The 19,242-nt window shown below is 42.2% G+C and overlaps 1 protein-coding gene across 1 annotated transcript in view; it reads left to right on the top strand.

The window, feature by feature from the left end:
- Positions 1–1,683: 1,683 nt before the first annotated feature.
- LOC137177054 (activin receptor type-2A-like) overlaps positions 1,684–19,242 on the top strand; it is a 49,951-nt gene continuing 32,392 nt past the window's right edge. Inside the window, exon 1 of the mRNA XM_067583147.1 lies at positions 1,684–2,637. Coding sequence (XP_067439248.1) covers positions 2,583–2,637 — 55 coding nt within the window. The 5' untranslated portion in view covers positions 1,684–2,582. The remainder of the gene's footprint in view (positions 2,638–19,242) is intronic.

Here is a 19,242-nt window from a genome sequence, read left to right as displayed (position 1 = left end):
GGTGCAAATTGTCCAATAATTGGTCAAGTTACCAAAAACCAAAGGGCAATTCTCCACTTTACCAGGCCTGTATTAACCAGTTAGGTTATATATAGTGTAAATTGGCAATAGGCAACAGCCATCTTTAACAAGGACAGTAAAAGACTGTAAACACAGCATCTGCACCTCCATATCTCATTCACATTCATATTGTGTGTACTGTGTCTTTGTCTGTCCTGCACTGTTCAGATGTATATAGATTTTATTGTTTAATTGTTAACTGTACATATACAGTATATCCTGTTATTACACACACATAGTTTATTTACACACTTATGTTCTGCTTTTTTGCGCACACAGTTTTAATCATAGTCCACCCCCACTACACAGAATCTTTATAAATGACTGTCCCTCTCTTTCTAACACTGTTATATTTGTGTTTATGTTTATTATTCATGTTTATTGCTTTTTCTGTTGACATCTGGACATCTAAACATTAGAGTAAAGAATGATTCATCAATTTGAAGCTCATAATGTTAAAATCACTGGTGCTTCAGGGGACCTGAAGGCCGCTATAAACCTGCACTTCATTCCCATAACGGATAATCTGACCTCACATAAGACCAGATGGTGCATTCGAGTGACCCTTGTCATCTTGTAAAGTAAAAAAAATGTAAAAGCCAGTGATGCGATGCCTGAATTTGCAGTATGAGTTGTGATGTTTTTACTGTAACACATGACAGGAATGTGACAAACAGTTCACCACCAGTAGATTTAGATTCAATTTTGTGTTATCTGTTTATTTGTCTGGGTTTTGATTGAAGGGAGAATATATTGGTTGAAAGATTCATTTTTGTAAAGGACAACAGAAAATGCTCCTGGAGGCAGGATTTTCCTCTTGTATACAAGCAGAAATTGGATTACTGGATAAATGCATTCATATTAATGGAGTTTCTTTTGAAATATAAGATCTCATTGCCTGTTGTTTGCATTCTGATGCAACTTAAAAACCTATTTTCTGTGCTGCCTGTTTGGAAGTGTTATCTGTTGTTTTGTCTGGGTTGTGACTGACAGGAGAATGTATTGGTTGAAAGATTTGTTTTTGTAAAATGTCTGTTTTTGGGCGCTTTTTTGTATTTTGTGTTTAGGCTCGATCGTGATATCTTAAATTTATCCTTTCTGCAGAGACAGAAAGGCAAACAAGACATTTAATTTAGATATTTTTTAAAAAAAATTCCCTTCCAGTCAGACAATCAGATTCGGATGGAAAATGGGAGACGCCACCAAACTGGCCTTCGCTGTCTTCCTCATCTCCTGCTCTTCAGGTGGGTGTGGAGGTTGTAATGCATGGCTTATTGTCAGCTGTGGAGAATTCAGTGCAATGCTTATTGTTATCTCTGCAGAATGCAATGCATAGCTGGTTGTTATCTGTGGAGAATGCAATGCAACCTTATGGGAAGAGGGCGAATAATCCCATCCTACCATTCCGCCTCATTATTTGTGCACTTTTTTCATGTGTGTTGTGCTTGTTGCAGATGTCAGTGGTGTGTATTTTTGTAAAAGACGACAGAAAAAAGACCACACTTCATTAATAGATAATAATAAATTAGATTTTAAAAACGTCCCATTGAAACATTTAATTTTGAAATCCTTTACCGGAAGCGTTGTACGACAGTTCGGCTGCCTTGACGGCGGGTCGGTTACGCCATCTTGAAAAATTTGTCCCGACCAGGAGGCAGCGGACTTTGGGAAAACCAGCTCGTCCTAAACTCGATAGCTGCATTAGCTACACGGATTAACGGCAGCTTTAGCGGTTGTTGCTATCATATGATAGTGTGTCTGCGTTTCCATTTAAGTCGTTTCGACGGGGGAAGGGTGTTTGGCCCATTTTTGGAGAGGGCTAACCCCGGAGAGAGCCTCGTACTCGGTTGTGTTTCCCCGTTGGAGCGGACGGAGCTTTCGGCTGTGGCCGGGCAGCGCCGCCGGACTGTCGGACGAAACTGCTAGCTCCTACACGGAATATAACAACAACACTCAACGTTTTAAACTCGCTGTTTTCGTGCCGGAAGGTTTTGGAAATGCTCGTTTAATCGCCGTTTTGATGTTTTAAAGCCACGGAGCTCGTCGAAGGGAAGTTTTGATTGGAGAGCGGAGTGCGCTTGATTTCTAGTCCGATGGATGTTAGCCCTGCCCGGCTGTGGCACGGCTCTCTGCTCCGCTGCTCTGACAATAACACAGGTGAACACGTCTGTTCATAACAATGCTGCAGACCTGGCAAATACATGGCAGCCCGGGCTTGAATGCCAACAAGTCGCCCTCCATTGCTTGTCTGTAAACCTGGAAATACCACCAACCATCCCCTCCTCCTCCTCTTCCTCCTCCTCTTCCTCCCCTCTTCTTCTTTTTTTGGACTAGTAAGGCTTGCATTACCTGGGATATTTTGGATTTAGGCTCGATCTCGGCATTTTAAAGATGTCCTTTTTGCAGAGACAGTGCTCCCTGGAGCAACAAGACATTTAATTTTGAGATTTTTTGGGCTTTTCTTTTTTTTTTTTTTTGGTTTTTATTCTCTTTCTAGTCAGAGGATCAGATTCGGATGGAAAATGGGAGACGCCACCAAACTGGCCTTCGCCGTTTTCCTCATCTCCTGCTCTTCAGGTGGGTGTGGAGGTTGTAATGCATGGCTTATTGTCAGCTGTGGAGAATTCAGTGCAATGCTTATTGTTATCTCTGCAGAATGCAATGCATAGCTGGTTGATATCTGTGGAGAATGCAATGCAACCTTATGGGAAGAGGGCAAATAATCCCATCCTACCATTCCGCCTCATTATTTGTGCCCCCTTTTTTGCATGCTTCATGTGTGCATGTGCATTGTGTTTATTGCAGATGTCAGTGTTGTGCTCAAGATGCGGTCTTGGGATCCGGAGGGGTCCCTGAGGGGCTCCCAGTGGGACATACCAGTACAAATTTGATTTTTGTAGCTTAATTTCATTAGCTAGAAGAAGGTACAAACAATATGGGACAGTGTTGTGTCCTCACTGTAACTTCCCAACCTGCAGTGTAGTCAGTTATGTAAGTAATTACAAAGTCAAATGTAGCATAAGATGGGACTTGATATGAAGATTCTTGGATAAACAGATGTGTAGTGGCAACTAAAAAGATGGTTGATGTCTAAAACTCAAGCTGGGAGAACCACAGGACAAATAACCACCATTATAATCTGGAAAAAAATCCCCAAGTCTTCATCTTCAATCTTGTCCCTGCTATTATACAACATTGACAAACAAGTGTATTGGCAAAAAAGGTCATGGGACATTCGATACTGTCAGTATTGTAACACTGTAATGGTCAAACCTCATCGCAGCAAAGCAATTTTCAGCCCTCTTGTTGGCGAACAAACATCCTCTTATATGTCCTCATTTCCCAAGGGTAGATGCATAATGAATGTCAGTGGGGTCAGTGAGGTGATAATAGGGAGGAAAGGGTTAATCCAGGGGTGTTATTTTTCTTGCAGGGCACATTTGTTACTGTGGTTGAACTCAGAAGCCAACTGTTGTGTGATTGGGAGATCTTCTGTTGTCATGTCATTTTCATCATGTCAGAAATATGTGATGTTTTTACTTTGGCAAAACATTTATTGTCTAAACATCACAGTAAAGAAGAAGGCTTAATGAAGCTCCTAATGTTAAAATCACGTATTGTTTTTGGTTTGACTGTTCAAAATATAAAATGTGTCACAGTTCAAGGTTTATATTTTCCAGTAGCCCATGAGGATTGGTACCTGAAGGCCATTATAAACTAGGGGTGGGTGATCTGGCCAATAAATAATATCATAATTAATTTAATCCCAATCACGGTCTAAATTACAATCTTTTTTCTCACTTTTGAAATGCTCAGACTTTAATTATGAATTATGACCATGAATTTCTCCATTTGCACCATTAAAACACAACTAACACAAGCCAAAAGGCAACATAAACATAAAATAACACTTTTCAAGTGCTCACAACTCAAACGGAAAACTGACAAGTTCGTTTTTGGCACAAACTCCTCATCCGCCATGCTGCTAGCTGTAAACACTTTTCAAGTGCTCACAACTCAAACGGAAAACTGACAAGTTCGTTTTTGGCACAAACTCCTCATCCGCCATGCTGCTAGCTGTAACTCGCATTGCTTACCATACGTCACCCGAGGAACAGCCATGTGAAGTAATTTGTCCAATCAGCATAGCCATCTAAGTGGCTACATCACTCTATTGGCACTCTATGTAGCACAGATCCGCTAGCCAATGAGGTTATGTGAAGTTTGGAAAAAGAAATAAGAGGGCATTAAATACCGTCATCTCTACGATTTGTCTGAAAAGTAGATCATGGACGCCTTCAAGATCGCCTGTGAACCTGCACTTCATTCCCAAATTGGACAATCTAATTAGACAAATGGTGCATTCAAGTGACCCTTGTCATCTTGTAAAGTAAAAAATGTCCATGTGTGTCACCAGGCACTTGACGTCAAATGGTCAACCAAGTGTAAACACCAGTGGTACGATGCAGTATTAGCTGTGATGTTTTACCATGACAGGAATGTGGCGAATTATTCACCACCAATAGATGAACAAACAACCTATTTAGATTTTGTATTATGTGTTTGTTTGTCTGGGTTGTGATTGAAGGGAGAATGTATCGGTTGAAAGATTTATTTTATAAAGGACAACAGAAAATGGTTCTGGAGGCAGGATTTTCCTCTTGCATACAAGCAGAAATTGGATTACAGGATAAATGCATTCATATTAATGGAGTTTGGAAGTAAATGGCAATGAACGACTGAAGAGGTTTAACATTTAATATATCCAGCAAACCTATGTAAAAGCTTTCCACTCGCACTTAAGTAGTGGAAAATGTAAAATAAAATCTCGCAGTGGAACTGTCCCGTAACAGCAAGCCCTGGGGTGTCTTTGAGCGTTTCAGTAGAAATTAAAAGGCTTCCCAAATACGGTAATAGTTGGGGGTTAGTTCGAGTGTAAGCCAGGTGCTGTCTGTATTGCACAGTGCAGCAGATGATTATTCCACTCGTTCATTACTGTCTGAAGTGGGGGAAATGAATGGTTCCTACTTGAGGTGGAATAATAATCCTCTATGAAATCCAAGTTGAATTGGCACAGCTCAAGACGATACCAAGAAACCTCTGATAAGGGCAGGGCACTTATCCCGGAGTGCTTTTATTTGATGAGGCCAATTGCAACTTGCCAAAAAAACCCAAGGTAATAGTGAGATTTTTCTTTAAAGACTTCCAGTCTGCAAAAAAGCCAAATTATTTGTCAACTACCAACTTAAATGTTAGTGTTTGTAATGTACATTTCTGCAGACAGAAAGTGATGAATCTTCTAAAGAATCTGTACCCAGCAAATGTTTAGTATTTTTGCTGAAATAATTGACCAATTTTCCTGTAAATTTGTGTTTTTTGGTGTTGTTATGCACATTTGACATAGTCGAACATTGCAATTCAGTGGCTGCCCTGTGGTTGTGATTCATCCTGGCATGTTTGAATGCTGCTGTAACACAAGGTGCGTCAAGGTTGTCTGCCAAAGTGTTGATGTGACAGGTTAGTAAACAGGCTTCTTGTGTGAGTTTCGCTGCTTTAGGTTGAGTTTGAAAACAACCCCTCTCCTGAAATGGAAAGTGACATTTTTCACTTTGGGAACCGACGCGGCGCCGCAGCAGGTCGATGTCGAACCCGGGTCGCCTGGTTGAAAGGCGCGACCTCTGCCTTAGATCTCATGTGAGCTTGAACTGCAAATCGGTAAATATTTACTGCGCTGCCTCATGAGTTACGGCACGTTCAATTCCTGTCAGATTTAATGTGAATGTGAGCTTGAAGGCTCGGAGAAACAGTGGTGGATAAAAGTTTGTTTCGCATTCACTGTGAGAAGCCGTGAAAGTGTGTTAACATGCGCGTTGACTACAAGATGAAAATAATATCCAAATAATCAATCATGTCCGTGTTAACACCAGTAATATCTGCTGTATTTCTTCTCTGGTTGGTAACAGCAATATTTGCCTCTCATATGGCCTTTTGACCTTATGACCGTCCCATTTTTTCAAGCGAGTTAATGAGTATTAAATGGGTCTAAGTTGAAGTGACAAGACACTGCCCTATTTCTCCTCTGCTTTCTACATGATATGAATGTAACTCAGGCAATCAACCACTGGGTGTAGAGGTCATACTCCAGTGTAAAAGTCATGTTTTTGCTGGTAATTTGGGGGTAAATTGCCGGTTAGATTTCTGCATGCATCCACCACTGAGGCCGACAGACGGGTAAGTCAAGTCTCGTGCTCTGCCTTCACTTTTGGCCTCCTGTTTTGTACACTGCAGCAGTTTCACACAGACATTGATCATCTTGCACACCAGTGTAAGGTTACATCAATATGGCGAGGATGAAGCAGCTCTGGGGTTTTTTTTTTTTTAAATCCTCAGCAGCACAACAGATCTGATGATTCAGTTTCAGCTCCGCTACACATCAAACTCAACTTGAAACTCATCAGACCAGGATGTCTGTGTTCCATCTAGTGTCCGAAATAAACTTTTTGACTCACCTGCAAAGGGGATTGTTCAAAATAATAAATTACCTTATTGTGTCACATATACATTTGAATATAATTTAACATTGTTTCTAGAGCAGCAACAGCAAAGTCACTGTATACACTCAATAATATCTCACTGGAAACAAATCTACAATGTCTAAAATATATAATAATGATAAATAATATCAAAATACTGAGTGAAGTTTAGAAAGAATGAAGAACACAGACATTAGTATCAGTTTGGGATGCATGATAATGTTGACACATCATCAGTATCGTCCAGTAAAGGCTGTAAAATGAAATATCAGCATCTACCTGAAATGAACGTTTTTGCTTTTGCTCCATGGACTTACACCCTTCCTCCGCAGGATCCACTTCACTACCATCAGACCCGTCAGATCTGCTGCTTCTTCTCAGTTTAACCTGAATAACAAACCGGGGGTCGGTGCTCCGGTTGGATCCACACTGACAGCTTTTATTGCACTTTCAGTAATGAGCGTAGTTGTCGTCGACTCGAGTAAAATTTTATCTTTCACTTCACCTGGTTCACTGTGTCCGTGGTGGAGGAGCTGAGCCCCGCCTTTGGTCGAACTCCAACAAAGAGGACAGAAGCTTTGAAAAAACTTTTTTTTTTAATATATGAGTATTTTGGTACAAACATTTACGAGTTGTTGCCAGTGTAGCCTTCCAAGATTTACTTGCCAAACGGAAAATCTACCCGCATTTTGCTCTTGGCGGGTGTTCATTTCGGACCCTGGGTGCTGAACTTCGATACTTTTACGGCACCGACCGAATTGCTTCGATACTATCGAGTATCAAAAAATGTCTTGTCATTCGGTACCAAATTTCAATACCTAGCAGGAGTGGAGCTGTTTGGAACATCAAGCTGTAGTTTCTCAACATAAACAGCAATGGTGGAGGCAGCAGCGTCTACGGCGGCTACATCTGTAACAGGAAGTTGGACCAAAACACGTAACCGGCGGTTTGGTGGCTGGCAAACAGCTGACAACGGCGTCTTGAGAGACTTGGCTCCTGTGTTGTTATCGTCACAGAGAGAATGCTTTGCTACATAACCGGCCGTTCTCCAGCCGCTGAACCGCCGATGTTTTGATGTCAAACAACAGGCAATATCGTCATCTTAATATTTTAATACAGCTTTGTCTTGTCTTACCTGCAGGTTACGTGTTTTGGTCCAACTTCCTGTTACTGATGAAGCTGCTGTAGCCTCTTCTTTCACTTTGAGTGTGTAAAAATGCCAAAAAGCTGAGAAATAATGTGTATTGTAATTAAATTTTTGTTAAAATGGATTTCATAAACTTGTTGGAAAATAGTGTCGTTCAGGAATCGGCATTGAAGTCAAGATATCGGTATCAAATTTTAGTCCTACCTCTGTCACAAAGCGCCTCTCACTTCTTAAATGCTTTTTAGCAAGACTCCATGCTCGGTGTTTTACAGTCGACCTTCCCCTCTGAGCCTCAGAGTTGATTTTATCGTTTACACACATAATGATGGAGCACAGCTCTGAAAGGTTTCCTGCCAAAAAACATCAAATATCTTGATGTTAAAATGTGAACAAGTGCAAGATATTAAAAGACTTGGCCTTTAAAGTTGGGGCAAAAACTAGCCGCTCTTTTCATTATTGATTGATGTGTCTTTTGGTTGTTTCTTATAGTCAATTAATCATTTGAGGCCAATGAAACTTTGTTGCTTAGACATGGTGGGAGATTTGCCTTTGGCTCCACATGGCAAATAAGACATTCACAGACTGTTAATCATTAGTAGACATAAATGTTTCTGAGGTTTTAGTTGAACTCTCAAAACCCAGAAACACTACAAATCGAGGAAACATTAAAACTCAATTCTTAGTATTTGAAATGTAAATAAAGAGACAGCTGTGACAAACTGTCCTAATATCTGAGGAAAACTGATGTTGACTCTGGCTGATAGAGCTGATTATTTACTCTGTAAGCAGTTAAAAATGATAGCAAATGCCCTGATGAACCAGAGAAACTCTCCCCGTCTATGACGCACTTGCCGGTAATTTAAAAAAAATTGATTAAATAATTTATTTCAGTCCTTGTGGCTGGTTAAACATCATTAATTTAATGATTAATATAATTTCTTTCAAAAATGACTATTTCAAAGAACCACAAAGTGTAAATTCAGTAGGAAATGTAGCCCAGATGAAATAAAAACGGGGTTGTTTAATGTACACACAGTTTGTAATTTGTCTTTACATTTAAACCATTTATGCTGCGTTCACATGGATTCAGGCATACGGACAACACACCTGACGAAACGGCAGGACGGCAATACAAAACATGCATGACAATATGTTGCCATGGTGATGTCTTATTGTTTACAAAGAATGGAATAAAATACTACTTAGTAAATAAAGTTATTTTGTGTCTATTGGGCTATTTTATGTAATTGTTCTAGTGATGCATGTTGCTAAAATGCAGCTTTCTATTAATTCCCTCCAAAATGTGAAGTCATCCATTCATTTCCAACATGGACGGTGAAAGGAGAACTGCACTTGGTGTATCCCTTGTTTATGTTTGTCTGAAAAAGAGACAAAAAATTAAAATTCATAGCTTCTCTTGTCCAGATCACCTGTTTTCTCCTAGTGCGAGGGAGCTATTTAACATCGGGTTGTACATTCAGTTGAGGAGGACGGCAAAAAGTTAAAATATATAACTTTTTTCACAGCAACGCCGTCTATTGTTAAAAGTATTCTCTGATGGCCTCGCCCAATTTTACCGTCTTGCTCTCGTCCACTAAAATAATATCCGGTTTGCCGTCTACCGCCTCAATCCATGCGAACGCAGCATTAGTATGTGACTAAATCAGTCTCCCTTATTGTCCTGTACCCTTCTGCTGCAGTGTTTTGGGTATTTCCAAGAGCGGTCAGAGGCCGTCCACCAGCTCTGCCCCATCCCCACCCCCCCCACTCCCACCCATATCTATTTCTAATATGCTCTTTTGCATTATGCATCAGCCTCCAAAAGCACAGGTGTATTTGTTAAGGCCAGATGTAGCCTCAGTTTCCCATTGGGCCCAACTAGCCAGACTACTTACTTCCAGGGTCGTGTATCATTCTGTGCTTCAGCATCATAAAAACAAAGCGATGCACTAGTTCATGTTTGGAGGTAAAATGGTGACCAAAGACAATATGTTGCCAAACCTGGCTAGGGGGGGATATTATGACCCTCCACCAGTCAGAGCGCTGGTTAAATTTAGCCTCACGGCCAGGTGTTTTGTACTCTGTACACACTGCAAGCAACATGGATGGTTTTTGTGTGCTTTTGGTGATGCAAGTGTCTCTGATTGCATTTATCCAGTGGAATATGAACTTTGTATTCATACAGTTGGACTGGTTTTTTTCCATGACTTAGAGAAAATTGCAGTCCTGATAAGTTAAAGTAGGGTTTTTAGGGTAAAAGTCAAAAATTAACTCCGAAAAAGGACCTTTGAGCTTACCGTTGACCCTAACAATCCTGTTTTTTTTTCCCTTTCATACAGAAGTGGTGGTGAACCGGTCAACTTAATCTTCATTATTTTGCATGAAATGTAAAGAAAACAGAAGTGCAGATAACCTTTGTAAAGTTCAGTCACAATCACTGTTTCTCTGTTTGTTTATGTGTCAGCTGAGTTTATCCGGTCATTGAACTACATTGAAAAATGGACTTCAGCTGATTTTTGTTGATCATGTTGCTCAACGCGGAGGGCATTGCCAGTAAAAAAAAAAAATTAAGCTGTCACACAATGGCGTTTTAACAGGTTTTGAAGGCCTAAGGCTCCTTAAAACACACTTACCACATAAATGACTATCTAAACTTTCACTACAATTAAGAATCATCAAAACACCATAAGTGCTATTGAGGGGATTTTCTTCAGCAGCAGTGATCTGTTTCAACCTGCTCCTCGTAACACTGGGCTGAGCAATGACACACGCTGGGAAAAAAAAGCAGCACAGGTAGTTGAGCAGTGAGAGGAAATCATTCGAAAGCCAGTTTAGTGCACTTTCTCTGAGGTCATCCGATGCATTAAATCTTAGATACTCCACACAGGTCAAAGCAAATGCAAAGGATTATTTGCAAATGCTGTTCGGCTCCGAGTCTTTTTATAACAGCCGTGCAGAGGCAATGAGGGGACTAAAATAAAACAGATATTTAATTCAGCTTTCACCTCCTTATAGGAAGCAGAGGTGTAGGCTTGGAAGAAGATGGAGGAAGAATGTCCAAGCTGCTCAGTCGCTGGCTGAAATGATTATTCTGATATTCTGTGTGGCACCGTCGTCCTAATCAGACACCATTATTTGGTCATTTCTTGCATTTTAATTGTCTTGTTTATTAAGGGGGGACTAATTGGTATCAATGAAATAAGAAACCAACCATTCAGTTTCCCCCAAATTCTGCGAGTGGATGGTTAATTGTGTGACAGACCTGGTTCAGCGAGTCCAACCCCCGCAACCGAGCGGTCACATGTCCGACATCCTCTGCAGCCATTGGTCCTGTCGGCGTGTCCTTGAGCAAAACGCTACCTGCTCAGCTTAATGTAAGTCATGCTGGATAAGAGCATCGGCTAAAAGCCTAAAATGTAAATGCGGACCGAGCGCACCTCCATAATGGGAAGTCGATGAATTGCCTCTGTAACCATTACTGACTCAAATTAAAACAAACGATAGGGTAGAGGGTGAGTCCAGGGTTGACAAAACAACATCACCTTCAGATCGGAGCTTTTGTTTAGAAATACTGATTAACTCGAGGGTTTTTTTTGTGGTTGATTTCCAGAATGTTAAATAGATTATCGGATAAAACTATCCATATATATATACACAGGAGTATTTTATCTTAGTCTAGACAACTTGATGTGTCGGTACCCCAGAGAACGGTCCAGAACGGTCCTTTACTGTAATTAATGCATCCTGCAGATGTTGCTTTATGTGCTTGGGAGAGTTTCAGTCTAGACAGGCTGGCTGCTCAGACTGAGAGGCCCTGCTTTGATCCTTGATTAAAAACTGCGAGCTGTACATTCATCATGCTCTTGTTTCAGGCTCTCTCAAGGGTCCTCGCCTGCTTTACGCTCCCTCCTTCCTCCTCCTCTTCGCCTTCGTCCGCCTCTTGCCAAGATTCCTCACTGTCATGAAGGTCGCTCTAACCTCTTATCACCAAAACCACTAAAGGCTAATGGTGTCTCGGGAACTCGGCGGGCCGGGGTGAACGCTGTTCGCTCCTGATATTGTGGCTTCGCCATCCTGCCGTTATTGTTGCTGTCACTTTGCGTTGCCGTCTAATAAACCCCAAATGTCATTTAGGGTGATTTGAGTGGCAATCATGTGAACTGGAAAAACATCAACAGGTCTTTGGCTCGACTTTTGGGGAGGAATAAGCAAACATCATACAAGAGATCCGGCAGGCATGTTTACCGAAAACTGGAATAATAAATGTTATATCTTTTCTCGAGTACAAGGCATTTGCAGCTGAAATGTGTTTTGACACTAGTGTCTCACTTGTAGCGCCATCCTCTCTCTCTGAAATGCCAGTGAGGTGGAGAGGGGATTTGTTCAGTCTTGAAACTCTTAATGCTTGACAAGTTTATCTTCCCAAGCAGCACTGACGGGAAACAGAGTTTTGAAATCTCAGCAGTTACCTGGTAATCACTGAGTCATCATTGATAAACAAAACTATAAACCCTGCAGATATATTGTGGCTACTCTCTGCATCGGGGGGAGTCAAATTCTTGGCTTACTGCACCTGTAATATAATCTCAATTAAAAATACACAAGTGTTGGTGTTTTATTTTGGCTGCGAGGGGCCTCGTGACCAGTATGTGTCATTAGTTTACACTAAATATAAAGATGAGCCAGGAGTCAGCGAGGTCGTCGGACGGCTGGACTGATGAAAGAGAGGGGGCGGGGGGATTTATTGACTCCCCAGCGTTTATTGGTTTGTCTTGTACAAATGTGAAGCCAGCGAGTGCAAACAGTGAACATAATTGAACGGCAGACAACATGTCTTGGGAGGGCCACGTGAGATGACTCAGAGCGGGGCGGTGCATTAGTTCCACACATCAGCAGCAGCAGCAGCAGCAGCCTGTGATCCGAGTGTGGGCTAACCTTGACCGCTGAGTGTATTTCTGTACACTTGTAGACTTTCTCTCTTCCCCTTTTTGATTCCTAGTGTAAGCAAAGCGGCAGAAGACGGACACCGGATCGTGTTTTGATTGCTTTTGCCGTTTAAATTGCGATGCCGTTCTTAGAGGTTTTATTGGAAGCCTGCATTACTTTGTGATGGGTGCTTTCAGGAGCTGTGCAGCAGTGGATTATGGGAAATCTCTCACTGAACTTGACTCATATATATATATATATATATATATATATATATATATATATATATATATATATATATATATATATATATATATATATATACAGTATATACAGTATATATAATGGCTCGTCTGCCGGCCTCCCTCCCTCCTCTCTCCCCCGCTCCTCACTCATTGATTGCTTGTTTTATAAAAATGAATTGAAATGCTCATGCTGCAGGCTTTGCGATATTGCAATATCACTGCAAATTCAATACACAGTTCAGCTTTAAGCCCAAGTGGCACTTAACACACCCTTCAAATAAATCCAAACAATTCAAGCACAGAGGGGGATGGAGGGTTGGGGAGGGGGGGGGGTGGAGGCGGAGACGGAGGGGGTTTTGCAGATCCTTCTACAGTACCCTGCGAGAGATAACGAGGCCTTTTAAATTGCTCGTCCTGTAAAGAATGTACGGTATGCAGTGGCCGACTGCAGCCCATTACGCACGAGGCACACGGGGCTACGCTGGTATGTGATCCCTATGCAAACGGCACAGTCGGCGGCGATTCACGGCGAGAGAGAGAGAGACGCAGGCGCTCACTCGCCCGCTCTCCTGACCTGTCCGGCAACCGGCCCCATCAACGCTAATTGAGGCGGAGACCAGTGGGCGTTTGTCGCTCTGGCATACCAGCGAGGATTAAAGGGATTGGATTCAGTTGCTGAGTGCGGTGGTTTTTAATGCACACACCCCCCCCCCCCCCCACTTCACCACCACCACCACCACCCTCACTATGTCCCCTCCTCCTGGCCTTGGAAAGAGTGCAGTCTTTGTGACCAGCTCACCCAAGCCAACCCGACCACCCCTGCCATGTCACGACACCATCTGATCGAGCATTAACGTAGCACTCCAGCGAGACCCTGGCTGCCCTGTAAAATTACTGTCTACTGTAAAATAGTGTCTGGCTACGAGCGTCTCTCTCTCTCTCTCTCTCTCTCTTTGCAACAGACCAGACTGTTCACTGTGTATTCATTCAGAAGCCACGGCAACAAGGTTTCCACTGCTGCAGGAGAAAATACCGAGTTAAAGTGATTATATAAATGTGCCACTTTTTTCCTTCTAAAATAAATTTAATCTAAAGAACGAACAAAGCTTATTTGTCTCCGGACCCATCTTATCTTTTTTCCCTACACCTCCTCTATAATCATTTTTTTATGATTTATTACTATCAGATACTTGAAGATGATAAAGTTCTGTCTCATCATAGAAGTACTGATTAAGCACCGAGGCGAACTGCTTATCAGACTTTGTACTATGGGACTTGAGAATCTGCCGCCAGGCTCTAAAATAGTACCTAATATTCAGTCGGGCAGTAACCTCGCTGTGGGGCAGTGGTCTCTAATGCTGCCCCTGGTGCCTGATGCCTGTGATAGTCAAACAGCTATAAATGGTGTAAAAATCTTTATCCAAGCTGGCCAGAAGCTGCCCTAAAGGCAAGTGGTGGGATGCATTTCTAACCAGCAGTGCCCACGTTTTCGAGTCGGGGAGAACAGATTGATTGCACCGGTGCAAAAAGAGAGTTCCGATTTATTAAGTTAAAATGATTTGTAGTTTGCTTTTTTTTTTAAATTACATGATCTCTTAGTTCCTGAGCAGATCAGCACCGACTTTTGCAGGATTTTCCAACATTATTTCTTCCTCCTGTTAATCAAGATGCAAGTTTTTGGTCCACAACGCAAGAAATACGTCCGCCCCATCCTGCAAGGAAGTTACAGAAAGGGCCGCAACTAACGATTATTTTCATTAGTGATTAATAAAAATGGTGAAAAGTGTTTCCCAAAGCCTAAGATGCAACATAAAATGCCCAGAAATCTAAAGTTATTCAGTTTACTGTCATAGAAGACTAAAGGAAACCAGCAAATATTCACATTTGATGGATTAATCAAGTATCAAAATAGTTGCTAATAGATTTACGTAGCTTTATTGGACTTTTTTTAATAGAATAAGAGTATCACTTAAATCTCAGCCCGACCCAGCCTGATTTGTTGAGGCCTGATGACTAACAAAGTTTTGCTGCGTGAACTCAACTTGACTCCAGAGCAGTTGAGATCTTTCTGTTTTGCTGCCTTCATATCACTCTGATAAATAAAGCCTAAACTAGATTATTACTTGTTTATCTCTTCCTCTACTGCAGAGTATTTGAAAGCAGTAGTGCAGGATATGTTTGAATAAGAGACTTCTTTTCAGATGTAATCACTGTTTCTTTTTCAGAGGTGTTAACGCTACTATGATCACGAGTTTCCTACTAAATGTATGCGGTTATTCACACATGCAAAAGCTGTATTTAGTTGTGTTCTTGAGTCAGTTGTGTGGGGGAGGAGTGTCAAATTGCATCAGCAGCAACAACAAGCATTGCTGGCAAGCCAAGAGGCCGGCTCTGCAGACAGCGTTTTGACCCCTGGCCTCAGCCTAACTTCTTTATTCAACACTATTCAAAAATCATCACTCGGCATTTGTTTTTTTCAGCGCCGGTCACACATATTCCCACACAAACCAGCGCCCCAAAACAACCATACATCACGGCAAATCTATTTCATCTCTGCCCGGACGCAGATGATAAGTTGATCCTTAGAACAAATTCCATCATAACGAACAATCCCCGCTCCTGGCAGGCACACAAAAAAAGCCTTGATGAATGAGTTGTTTACCTACTTCGGTGCACGCAGTGCCGAGTGCAGGCCTGGCCCGCCAAAATGCCACTTCATTATGAGGCTACAGAGCAGAGTGCAGCACAGCCTGCCCCTGTGACCAGCCACACAGAGGAAATTGGATATTAGTTCCCGTATTCCTCGGCAGTTGTCAGGCAAAACATGCCTGATGGACTTGCTCCTGAGCTTGAAATGTCACATTTTAATACAATTATCGTCTGATGATAAACTAATATTCTTCTTCCTTTTTTTGATTTTACAGTTTTTTTCTGCAGTGCATGACCCTGAGATCACCTGTCAGTGAAACCAGAAACACGAAGGCTTTACATCCTATATGACAGGAAGGAAAAAAAGGGGGAAAAAGCCGTCACAGTGGTCAGACAAGCAGATGTTTCTTTACTTAAAAGTTAGGTGAAACTCTGAGAAGCAGAATAGTTTTCGCTTTCCTGCCACCAAAAAGCTCAAGGACTCCTAAATTAGTCAGATACTTTATCTGTTTCAACAGCCAGTTCTAGTTTTGGAGTAGAGAGGAACAAAACCCCCGGGCGTTGACTGGCTACCTGCCAAAATGTGGCTTAGTCGAAATTTCTCCAACATTTGGCAGGTGGTTGGTGGTCATTTCCCACCCAGCATGCACCTCACTGGTTTGGCCGCAGATCAGACCAGAACCATCTCTGCTGCGTGGCTTCTACCTTGTAGCCCTCTCACGTTGCTAATAAAAAGACATGTGCCAGTACACAGGATCTAAGGTAGCTCTCCCTTGTGGTTTTCGTTTCCTCGTTGGAAGTCTGGCTTGTATTTGAGATAAAAGTGGGTGGGTGAGAGATTGCGTGTCACTGGAGTAAAAAAAAAAGAAAGTAAATTTGTGCTATTACTCAGCTCAGGAGACTTAACTGTCACATGAAAGGAAGTGCTTAAATTTCTTACGGTCATATGTCACAGTAGGAGAAGTGCAGAGGGTCAGAAAAAACACCCCATAATATAGAATATCAGGGTTATAAATCTACTGAAACCTAAACTTTGTATCTTGGGATTATTAAAGAGTTACTCAAGAAGGAAAGCTTTCACTTCTTGAGGAATTAAAGAAGATGAAATGTTCTTTTCAGTGAAAACGCAGCAGCATCCGTGGCCTCATTTTACTTAAAAACTCGAATAACTTTCTTTAAGTTTGCACATTTTGCTCATTTTTTTGTGTATCTTCTTTCATAGGTGTGATTTTGCTCACAGCACATCCTGATTGAACATCATCATGAGCTTTTGCAGATATTTTCTTTTTTAAGTGTCGGGTGAACTCAGGGCTGGCGGCGAGTTTGTCAGCCTTCGGGTCTATCGCGGTTCATCCCGCTATCAAAAGAGGAAAAAAAAAAGCGACGCTCTGTACGTCTCAGGACCTTCGCTGTAACTCTCAGCTTCAGGTTTCTCTGTATTGGCTCCACCTTACGCGACCTCTCGGGCCACCAGACAAAAAGATTGAATTTTCAGCGCCGGCTGCAGATAATCAGTAATCTCCTCCAGTCGCAGCATCTCTGCCAAGTTCACCATCTTTTCCATCTTCATATCACACTTCTCTCTGGTGAATCACATCCCGTCTCCTTAGTCTAATTGTTCTTAAAAATCCTGTCCGATAGCCTTAACTGATCATCAGGGATATTTATCACCCCTTACAGTTAATTTCTTTTGTTTGGCGCTGTAGGAACCGGGTGCTTAATCACTGTGGATAAGAGCATCAGCTAAATGCACGAAATTTTAAAATGTCAGAGTGAATTTTCAGAGCCACTAGGCAGCTAGCGAGGGGTGGGCTGGTGCAGGGTGAGAAGCAGTCCCCCCCCACCCCCCCCAAAAAAAAGCAAGCCCTAGTGGATTGAGAAGTGGGTCGGGTGTTTAGACGTTTTGCAGGGGAGGGGAGGCATTGCTGAAATGTCCGTAACTAAAGTAGGTCACGGTTAACCTTGATAAATCTCTTGTATAACTGGAAGAGAGAGAAAGGAGCCTCTATAAAAAAATAAATAAAAAAACTCTATGTGGTCATCGAGAGAAGAAAGCAAAACTGTGCTGCGGTGATTTGACTGATTGTACTTCTCCCCTTGTGAGCAAATATTCATCCTGATGAAGCAAAAACATTAAAAAAACTCTTTAGTTTGCTGTTGGAGTTTCTCACAAGTGGCCTCACAGTGACACATGGACTCCATATGAACTCTAAATATGTTTAACCAATCAGCCGTTATTATCAATTAACTAGCTTTTAGCCATTTATCTCCCCCTCCTCCTTCGCCTCTTGTGACACTAAATATATATCAGTAGCATCATTACTAAGGAAACAACCGTCCATTGTTGTTTCTCCATCTTTCTCTCCCAAACAAACCTTATTACGGCCAACAAAGTGAGCCTGTGCCACTCATGTTTGACATTTCCATGCGTGTGAAATATCTCTCGGAGACAAAGAGGACTTCTCTCTTTATTGCCTCGGACGTGTGTGTGTGTGCGTGCGTGCGCTTGTGGGTGGAAGCCCTATTGTATGTCCCTGCACAATCGCTCGTGTAGGCTCTGCACTCGGTGACATTATCCGCTTTAGTGAACTCTGAGCTGTGACTCGGGCAGAAGATTGATTTCTCTGCTTTTGTATCCGCTCACATCCGCCACCGTACTGCCGGGGCAGCTCCCGGGCCCACCTTCGATACGCGGCGGCGCTATAGGCGGACGGCCCGTACTGTCACCTCATTTCAGAGAAGTGATTGATTTGAGCTCTTAACAGCTGTATGTATACACACACACACATGGACTCGGAGCTCTTTCCCGCACAGTGAAATACCTGAATGGAGGCGTTATCAATGGAGCTTGTTGAGGTGTTGCAGCTTGCCTCGGCCGAGGAACAAAGACGACGGGGCTTTTTTCGTCATCATATATGGGAAATACATCAGTTTGCTTGTCAGTTTACATAAGGTGAAGTTAGTCTCAGCGCCTATATTTCTTGGTATACATTCTTCCGTTGATTTAGAGAAAGGGAGGAGGTCAGTTTCAGGAACTGTAGAAGTTTAAACAGGTTGAGTCAAAGCTTCCTGTCAAACCAAATGTATGAGTCATACAGTCACATAAAGCCTTCTAAGAAGTCACGTTTTTAAATTACAATGGTCAAAGTGCTCTACAAGTCTAATAAACAAGCTAAAATGTAAAAAAATCCACATTATCTATCACTTATGGCTCCATTTTGTTACTTTCTCCTGCATCAGATACTGGTTCCACCTGTTTTCTCTGCTCTGCAACACTCATTACTAACGCTCGCTTGTAATGAAGTTGATACAGGAACTTATCCGCCACTGCTGTGCATCCACTGTAACACGGAAACGCGCATGCCAAGCACCTCGACATCACAACGTCCACTGGGATCAGCGCTAGCACTGCTAATGCCGTTACAACCAGAAGTGGCTAATGAGCTAACCTTCCGCTTTACCTCCGCATACCTCTCCATCATTAGCGCCTTCAGCTCCCACGAGGGCCGGCGAAGGATGAATCAGGAAGAATAGAAAGAATGGAAAGCAGGCATCATACAATGGACACTTAAGCTGCTAGAGAGCCCGACGGAGTGGAAAAAACCTCCACCGAGCACAGATTCATAGTAAACATCATGTGGTTTGATGCTCTAAAGGCATGATGGGATATCTTCAGACTCAT

The sequence above is a fragment of the Thunnus thynnus genome, chromosome 24, assembly GCF_963924715.1.
Source record: "Thunnus thynnus chromosome 24, fThuThy2.1, whole genome shotgun sequence".
NCBI lineage: Eukaryota > Metazoa > Chordata > Actinopteri > Scombriformes > Scombridae > Thunnus > Thunnus thynnus.
Note: the sequence above shows the minus strand (reverse complement) of the source record. Positions and strands in the feature narration are given on the sequence as shown.